Source organism: Cyclopterus lumpus, chromosome 20 (assembly GCF_009769545.1).
Source record: "Cyclopterus lumpus isolate fCycLum1 chromosome 20, fCycLum1.pri, whole genome shotgun sequence".
NCBI lineage: Eukaryota > Metazoa > Chordata > Actinopteri > Perciformes > Cyclopteridae > Cyclopterus > Cyclopterus lumpus.
The window spans coordinates 8807610-8817322 of record NC_046985.1 but is presented as its reverse complement, the minus strand read 5'-3'; the positions used below and the strand labels follow the sequence as shown (position 1 = coordinate 8817322).

At 41.8% G+C, this 9713-nt stretch overlaps 1 protein-coding gene across 1 annotated transcript in view; it reads right to left on the bottom strand.

The window, feature by feature from the left end:
• The window catches only part of wasf3b (WASP family member 3b), an 11753-nt gene extending 2968 nt beyond the window's left edge, over positions 1-8785 (bottom strand). The window contains exons 1-5 of the mRNA XM_034560276.1: positions 8428-8785; positions 3845-4001; positions 1362-1496; positions 1098-1251; positions 337-454 (exon numbers count right to left, since the gene is read on the bottom strand). Of these exons, the coding sequence (XP_034416167.1) occupies positions 337-454; positions 1098-1251; positions 1362-1496; positions 3845-3977 (540 nt within the window). The 5' untranslated portion in view covers positions 3978-4001; positions 8428-8785. The remainder of the gene's footprint in view (positions 1-336; positions 455-1097; positions 1252-1361; positions 1497-3844; positions 4002-8427) is intronic.
• Positions 8786-9713: the final 928 nt, after the last annotated feature.

Here is a 9713-nt window from a genome sequence, read left to right as displayed (position 1 = left end):
TGCGAAGTCCAAAGTGTTCGAAGTGTTTGTGGCCAACTGGGAGCTCAGCTCAGCTTGTTGTGCAGCCTGACAGCAGCGGGGAGAAAGGACCTGCGGTACCTCTCCCTCAGACACCGGGGATGAATCAGCCGGTGGACAATAATATAATTAGTTACACTAAGAAGTTACATTTTGTGTCGTAGGTTTGGTATTAAAATGTAGTGACTGACTAAGTGAAAACATGAACTACATTGGACAGAAAAGCACCAGTTTGAGCTGGCAGGTAGATTAAAATCTCTGTAATGGCGTATTAAAACTATAGCGTGATCCGTGAGCCCCTCGTGAACATAATTGTACCTTCTGCTTCCTCTTCTCTTTCCTTTTATCCTCTGTGTCCTGCACCATCTTTTCCTTCCACAAGTTGAAGAAGTAGGAGGGGTCGGTGTAGAACTTAAGTGCTTCCTTGTGGTCATCCCTTCAGAAACAGACACCAAGACTTATACAGGTGCAAAAATGTCTTTGTAGAGAAACATGTATGGATACGTTCTTGTAGTTTATGCAGAATGGCAAGATACACAGAATGTCAGTGTATCTCTGTGGGAAGACTAAGTTGGGTATAAAACTATGAATATTGCAAAAGTGGAAGAGGCTGATGGGAGAACATGGGGGAAAATTATGAGTGTGGATCCAGCATAACTGGAAGCGACGGGATGAAAGAGTGAAAAGGCAGAGGCAGAAAGAATGAGGGAGAAAAGTGTGCTATGTAGTCAGGGTTAGGAGTTGGATTCCCACTGGAGCCAGCATTCTAAATATGTAATGCACCCAAAGTACTGGAAAGCACACTGGATAACAGTAGCAGTAAGAAATAATACCAAATCTGCTGTTTCACTGTAAATGTAGGTCAGAAACAAGGAGCCACAATCAAATAAAGAACAAAGAATGACTTTCTAGTATTCATGTCAAAGTTAAACTTCAAATGTTATGTTTGATTCACTTTGTTTATTTTGTCTTTCAAGTGCTCATATGCTGTTTGTTTCATACTGTTAAAATTAAGAAAGAGCTGATTGAAAGAGCATTAGAGAGTGTTTGGTGAGTGGGTGTGCATCAATAACACCAACCTGTAAGATGAGAGGATGTTGAGTGGCGGAGGCTTATCACTCAGGTTGTATATGTCCTTGACAGGATTGGGCACACTGCTCTTGGACACCACCTGCTGGTCCTGAGTGGTGGAGCTCTTGAAGGCTTTCCTCATGTTAATGTCTTGCAGGGAAACTGAGAACATAAAAAGAGGTCAAAAGTAGGTCGAAAAGGCAGAAACCACTTGGACAATGAGTGGTGACTTCCTGTCCCTTTCCCACTCAGACCTCTAACATCTGACTCACCTTCTTCTACAGTGGAGTCCAGCTGTGTGACCTTGACGGCCAGCCGGTCAATGCGGTCCTGCAGAGAGTTGGCGCGCAGATAGAAGGTGTTGGCCTCCTTAAACAGCTCTCCAAATATATCCTCTGCATGTTTACCTGAACAGGAACAACAGAAAGAAAAAGGACATTTGAGAGATAGAAGGAGACTTGTAATCATTATCTGGAACCAAGCAAACCCCACAGAGGCTAAAGTTGAATCAATACAATGGTAATGTGACCCAATGTGAGGCTAGAAACAGTCTTTGCAGGAAATGGCATCTCATGCAGCCACATATAGCCACATTTCTCATTAATAAATTAATCTGCAGAGACTATAGACATTCCACAATTTTAAGTTATTACCTTCGCAAAATACTTTTGCGGAGGTTATGTTTTGATCGCTGTGTATTTATTTGTAAATATGTCTGTTTGTTATTCGCATAACTCAAAAAGTATTAAACCGAATCGCATGAAATTTGGTGGGATGATTGGTTGATTGGCTGTTATCCGGGGACCATTTGATTAGATTTTGGGAGCGATCGGGTCAAAGGTCAAAATCATAAAAATGTCAAAATCATCTTTTTACCATAGCGTTTTTAATTTGTGTCTAATTTGCATGATACTAATGCCAAAATGTTCAGAACTTAATGCCCAATCGTGTGATATCCACCACGACACAATGCCGTCATTACCCTTGTTAGCGAAATGGGGGTCAAAGGTCAGGGACTCACGATACATCAATGGTTTTCTTTCGAAATTAATAAATCAAGGCTGATGTTCATACATAATTCTTTTGTGATGTTTACCACAATATCTGGTATCAAGTTACATCAATTTACTGTTCCCCACACTCTCATGCCAAGTACCAAAAAGTGGCTGCGGCGAAGGTATGCGCTCTACCGAGTGCCCGTTCTAGTTCATCACTGGTTTGTTATTCACCTCAGGGTTGTCAGTTCAAAGCCCTAAACAATCTGTGCAAATGTTTGCTTGGTCCTGTACATGTGCTCAAATCAATGCTGGTCCTGATCCCGACGTTGTTCACTCGAAACAAGCTCTATTGGTTGACCTCACAATGCAAGGTGTGAATGGGGTTCCAGCTCACAGCTGAATATACAGTTTGTAAAGCAGAACCCGAGGTTAACAGGATCACAGGACTGTGATTGACATATGATTTGATTTAACTTTTTCTTGCTTTGGTTTTAATCCCAATTCATGCTTGTGTTCTGGGGAACAACCCTGAACAGTAGGGATGACCCTGCTCTGGAACGGGTTTTAAAAAGGTCCAAGGGCGGAAGTAAACCACATTAAAAGCTGTGAGTGTAAAACGACGGTGAGTCCAGGGTTTTTGGAACTATAAACGTTTGGCACTGGGGGTCCTAGCCCAAAGCTAATGAGTGTAAAAGCCTTTTTACTAAATAAATGGCTCAGCTGGGCAGTACTAAAATTATAGACATCCTCTGTATGTCAACAGTTTAAAACCTAGCCAGAGCAGTTTTATTATAGTAGCATGGCAAACACACACTAGAGGCTTTTTCTGTCCCTCCTGCTGACAGGATGGGCTGCAGGAAAAATAATTAGAGGAAGGAAGAATCACAGATCCGGCATGCTGAGCCGGGTCCACTCTGACCTCTCCATGTGCACACAGACATGCATGTAGTCTACAGACATACCCCTTTGAGAGCCCACATGGGAATTTATATATAGCTCCCACAGCTGCTGTTGAAAGGCCCACTCCCAATGCAGGAACTTGACACAATAAGAGACAGAAAGAGAATGGATATGACCAAATGTAGAGGGTCAACAGCAAAAAGGGACTTGTTTTAAAATATATGCTGTTGAAATGCAGAATGGACAACGTTAAGATGAATGGGTGAAGGGTGAATGTCAAAATAAAACACACACACTGTTGATTGTTTATTAAACAAGGACATGGAAAATGGAAAATGAATGGGGAGACAGATGCCCTTGGTGAAGTAAATAAATCTTTCTAATGCATTAACAGCGAGCATAACAATCAATATGAAACAGTCCTGTACACAAATACTGTTAACATACACCCCTCCAGTCATAAAGCACACACACACACACGCACACACACACACACACACACACACACACACACACACACGCACACACCACAGCTGTCCAGATAAGTTCCCTTTTGCAGAGCTATCTACAAGGATTACATTTCAACCCTCCATTCTCAGGCGTGAGGCCACACTAAGTCTACTGCTAGCCCAGTGACCCCAGGCACCGTTACCGTGACAACACCCAAATCAAATCGCAGCTTCAGGATTACTGATGAAACCATGTGACCATGTCGACAGTCATCAAACTAAAGTTAGTGTGGTCACAGCCAGAGGTTGTCAATGATACTTTTATCAGCCATTTTCTTCTTGCGATGGCGACTTTGCATGTGTGTGAGTGTGTGTGTCTGTAAGTGTTAGTGTGAGAGTGTGTCTTACTCAGGCTGCTGAGCTGACGGATGATGGCAGAGAGCGTGTTGTTCATCACACACTCCAGCTCATTGCCGATGCCTACGGGGAGCTCCCCTCGGCACAGGTGACGTGGCTCGATGTTCCTCTTCACTAGCGGCATGGCGAGGCTTCACACCGTCACTAACTGTGAGGAGACACGGGAAACAAGCAAACACTCTGTGAGACGCCAGTACGCTGGTTAGAGAGAATGAATGGAGAGACCAGCATGCAGATGCTGTCCAACTGGTCTGCTGTACATGAGCAAGCCATCCCCCACTGACTGAGGACACACACCACAGCTGTCATAGAGCTATAGGAAACACAGTTATAACATATATGCAATATATAACAGAGGTAGTGAACTTATTAATCAGTTGTTCTATGAAAATGTCAGAAAATGGCTATCAAAATGTCCAATTGGATATATTGAAATTGCTAGTTTAATCTGACTAAAACTCAAATCTATTTAAAGCAGCAAATATTCAAATTAGAGAACCGGACACAGAGAGGTTTTTTTTTGTCATGAGATCACATCCCCTCTATAAATAAAAAAATGATTGGTTGTAGTTTGAATTGTTGCTGTTGCAGTATGGGACGGCACTTTATTATGAAGTGTATTTAGTTTCTTTGTTGTATGTCAAAATGAAGAAAACATGTAGTGAGTCGGTGGCCAGGGAACTGACAGTGAAGACCAACAGCATCCCAATGCCAGAAGAAGAGATTAAAGCTTTAGGGATAGGAAGATACAGCATGCCAGCTAATCCCAGGCTGGCTTGTCAGTGGCCCAGCTGGAACCCTGACACAAACAGAGATTCATGGATGTGGCCAGGCAAACACCAAAAGGGCAGAAAAGTAAAATGGAATTTTCATAAATGAACGCATTGTTGCTTAACAAGAATAGAGACAAAAACCTGAAGCATTCACCATTTTCTTCTTGAAAACGCACACACACATTTGCCGTTTCATCGCAACTTCACTCTCCTAATTAAACCCTCACTGGTTCTTTAGTCAGACACTCTAAATGATCTGTAGTTCAAAAGACTACAAACAATTACACAAAGCCGGAGAAGTCCCAGAGTGCATCACAGCAGCCATCTTATCTGAGCTTCTTCCTGCATCCTGTTTTTGCGCTCTCAACCTGGCTCCTGTTTCCTGGTCCTCCGTGTGTCACATCTCTGCTTCCTGTCCAAACACTTGGCCAGAACAATACAGCTATGGCTCAAGAAGCAACCGAGGGGACGGACAGGGAGGCAGATGGAAACCTGCTTGCACAATTTTTAGATTCACTGATCAAATGTTTCGCTCATAACTACAGTTCCAGACGTTTTCCTGTGCAGCTACGCCAAAAAACCACAACAACCACTTCAGTGAAAAGTCGGTTGGAGAAACAAAGGAGCCCTGGCAGCGTGACAGAGGCTAATAATAACTGACAGGTACTAGAAATACAACTCATGTTGGTCGGGCCTTTCGGATATCCATTTGTGATCACAAGAAATTAGATTTGATGGGAAGTAAGACAAGGATTTAAAGTGGTTTAAAATGTTTATCTTTTCATCTTTGTGAATGACTCCTGATCTCATAAGACACCAAATACAACGGTGAGGTTACATCATCAGCACAATAAATCACCAACGAAGCAAGCAGCAGTGCTGTGCTATCAGTGTCTCAGCAGGGAACTACAGTTATTACAGATCGTGTCATTTTAGCTGTCCAAGACAGAAAAGAGACACCTCTGTTCACTGAGGCCAATTCCCACCAGCCGAGTCCTCATCTGGCCCCGTTTTTTCAGCCAGCAACCTCCTGCATACGCCGACAGCCTCACGCCAAAAACAAAAAACAAAGGGTAAAATGACATCATGTGCTGCCACAAAGGACACTGAATACATTTAATATGGTCTGGTTTGGAGCAAAAGAGCTCCCTGGATGTGCTGGTCTGCTTCTAAACATTTTGGAAACACTGTGCATCTTGTAGCATGCAGGAAGGAGGGGATGCAAATGAGAAGATTGCATGTTTTTGCCTTTACTGTCTGGCTGGCCTGACAATCACATCAATGAGGCGAAATAATGAGCGACTGGGGGGCAAGCAGGAGGAGGGAGGAAGGGTCTTGTCTGCTTGTGAGAAATTAGAGGAAAGTAGAGGCGAGAAGGCTGCATGAGAGAGACATGTGGGATAAGAGTGTGTGACAGGAAAGAGACAGTGAATGAGACTGTGTGTGAGACGGTTGTGTGTAACATTAAGAGGTGGAAAAAGTATGCGTTTGTGTGTGTTTGTGTGTGTGAGGGAGAAAGGGTGTATTGGGTGGGGGGATGGGTATGAACAGGGACCTCAGGGAAGCCACTGAAAGGTTCCCGGGACAATAGAGCTCCGTTCACACGGCAACAGCCCTAGCTCTCCCATGCATCCTCCTCCTCCTCCTCCTCTTCAACCTCCTTTAAGGCCCCCTATACTCTTGCAATGAAAGCTTAACAAGCAAGCACTCGTCCACTCATTTGGATACAGGAGCAAGTAAAGAGAGTAACGCCTAAACATAAGATAGCTTATGCTTTTTCTCCCTCTCATCTTGTGATTGATATTCAGCTTTTCACTGAAGTGATTGTTGTTGTTGTTGTTTTAAAGCTTAATTCATTAGAACCCAACATGCACCCTATAGGCATTTGGGCATACAGCCTTGTACAAATGCACACACACAAACACACCAGGTAGCCTTTAAAATGTCCCATTAACAGCATGTTAACAGTCCCATCCGCAGCAGAAAATGTCTTTGATCCTCAGAGGGGTGACATTCAGGCTCCATTAAGGGTAAGACACACTTCCCCTGTGACTCCTGCAAGATGCCCTCATCCGGACACCAATGCAGAGTTAGATGAGGCATTTACTACAGATGTGAAAACTCCATTAAGATCTGAAAGGGAAGTCATTTACAATTTATGAGCCGAGTACAACTTCTTGTGTTGCAGGCCTTTTTTGATTGCTCTGATGTTATAAATAATGCAGCTTGGATTACGTCAGGTCACACTGCCCTAAATATGACGTAAAACAAATTCTGCAGTGACACTGCGCCTACATTTCCGCATCCCAGTACTACTCAGGAGCATCCATGGTGAAACATTCAGGCACTCTGGGTAAAAGTAGCTTCTGAATAGTGAATCCGCCTGTACAAAGTAGGCCATGGGAGCTTGGCCATAAATTGAACCTTCTGTTGTGCAGCCAACAAGACAGAATATCTGTTTGGGTTGGCAGTAATTCAATTATATATATTTTTGACTTTTAGTAAAATTGTAACATACTCATTCTATCATTATGCAAATATTTTAGAGCACACATTAGAGCAACTTTGAATGAGAAATTAACTAAATCTGTTGGTTTGCGTTGGAGGATTAAGTTCACTCAAATAGGCTAACATGACTTTTTAATACAAGCATGACCCCAAATTCTCATAATCCTAATGGTGATACAATGGGCTAAATAGCTGATTAATTTGAAAAAATATATAATTACACATCAAGTATTAAAAACATGTGGTGGTTTTCATCTTTACAGTTTCTCCTAATCACAAATCGTTTTACATTGTAAGTTGTTTTAGCTGCTTTTAGTTCCAATTAAGTAACACATATTAAGTATGATCATTTATCACCAAGTTCCCAGTTTTACATTTGTTTTGTGTAAATGTTTACCATTGTGCATATTAGATTACTTAATAATGAATAAATCTAAAATGTGGTCAATTTATTTATAGACAGTAAATAGTTAGAATAGCAGCTATTGGCGATACATTCGCTAGGAATATAAGGTAAGATGTATTATAACATTACTATCTCTAACGAAGTTGCCACCACTTATATTTTTAATTTACATTTAATTAATCAACACTGTTTGGATTTCAGATTGACTGATTCTAAATTGTGTCACATGAATGGCATGATTAAGTTATTACAACCTACTATTTGGATATCTTATTTTAATGCCTTACAATTCCCAAATTCATTCAGACACACACGCGCGCGCACTCCCTTTCTCTCCTACCAACAAGCTGATGCCCGCACACACACACACACACACACACAGACACACAGACACACACACACACACACACACACACACACACAAACTAATGGCAACCGCGATCAATCACTGTTCCGCACCGTCGCTTCCCGTTACTGACGGACTGACCCACATCTGTTCTCCCATCTCGGATCCAGTGAATTTCGCCCAGTTTTAATCTTAAATTAAACGCGCTGTTTCACGTCTCAGTGTAAATTAAAACGCCGGTCGCCTTACAAACTGATTAAAACCCCGGTGTACAACCAATATCAATTATCTGGTCAAAAACGATTTAAAGTTACCCAGGCAACGGGGGAAAATGTCTAATTGTTAAGGCCGGTTTGGGAAACGCAGGGTCCGTTTGTTATCATGGACTGGGACTGACCACTGGGTTAGCTAGCTGGAGTCCTGTGGTCAAGCTCTTAGTTTGGACAAATGAGACCACGGTGCACAGAAATAGACACACACATTTCCCCCTTTATATAAAAGCTGCCATTCGTCGTTGTAAAAAGAACCATAAAACCCTCACCAACACTTGAAATATTAGAAGAAATCGGCCCGTCCGCATGTCCCGTTAGATACTCCTATTAGCTCTCACATCCTGTGTCCCCCAGCAAGTCTGGCCACTCCAGGGAACAATCCTTTGAGGACGAGGACACGCCCATCGATCGCATACACCAATCAAATCTAGAAGAAGGGGATTTAACACGTTATGGACATTCAGATTAACCAATGTATCTCTCGAAATAAATGGATGACAAGGAGACTCCCGAGCTTTAAAGCGGTGTTGCGAATGGAGGAGGCGGGGCTACAGTTGGGCGTTGCTGAAGAGCAACCGGGTTTTTTTTTTACGCAACTGGGTCCCTTTCCTTGTTAAAATTATTAGGATTTTAAATTCATCTTGGGGCCTGTGGGGATTTCATAGACATGAAGACCTACTTATATAACTAGTTATAGCAGACAATGGTGAACTGGCGAGGTTTGCAGGGGGTTAGAAACATGCTTCAGGCAGTGATGCTGAGAATGAGCTCGGATATTATTGTGTAACAGACTTAAATAGCGGGGCCAGCATCATGTAAGAGGTTCAATAAGAGGACTTGCTATACTTAGATATGTTCTTTACTCTCCCAGGTGTGTTTGTAGACAAAAACAGTCTGAGGGAATTGGCAGTGATCAAAGCAGCGAAAGGAAGAAGAGAATAGTCTTTAGACTGTAGACTGAGTTTCATTATTGAAAATGCACTTCTATTCCTGGACAAGGGGAAAGCCACAGCTTGCATTCGTTATAAATATGTCAATTTAACATATACAATTGATTTACTCATGAATACGCACACATGTACACAATGTGAGTATGTAATAAAGTAGGGCAGTTTAGACTGAAAAGTGGCACACTTAGACTTTACGACAAATGTTTGACTGTGGTTCCAAGTAGGAGATTCTGTGACAGAAATACTGTAGATTTCATAATTATTAGTGCTGAAACTATTAATCAATCAACATCAAATTAATTAACATTTTTTAATAACAGAGGAATATATCTAATATTATTGTGTTGATGATTTATAACAGAGGAAAATCATCTGGTTACAGATTCTCACGATTCCCGATTACTATAATTTAAATGAGTCGGTTTTGTACTGTTGATCAGACTTGTTCTATGGGAAATTGTAATTGTTCTTTCACAAAAGCCAGCGCACCTCAGCTAAGTCTGATTCCGGGTGAGCAATGTTTTTTGTTTCGGTTAAGATTATTCCAAAATAAAAATAAAAACTACCTTTACGTATCTAAAAGATGAATAAATATAGTGAGCATT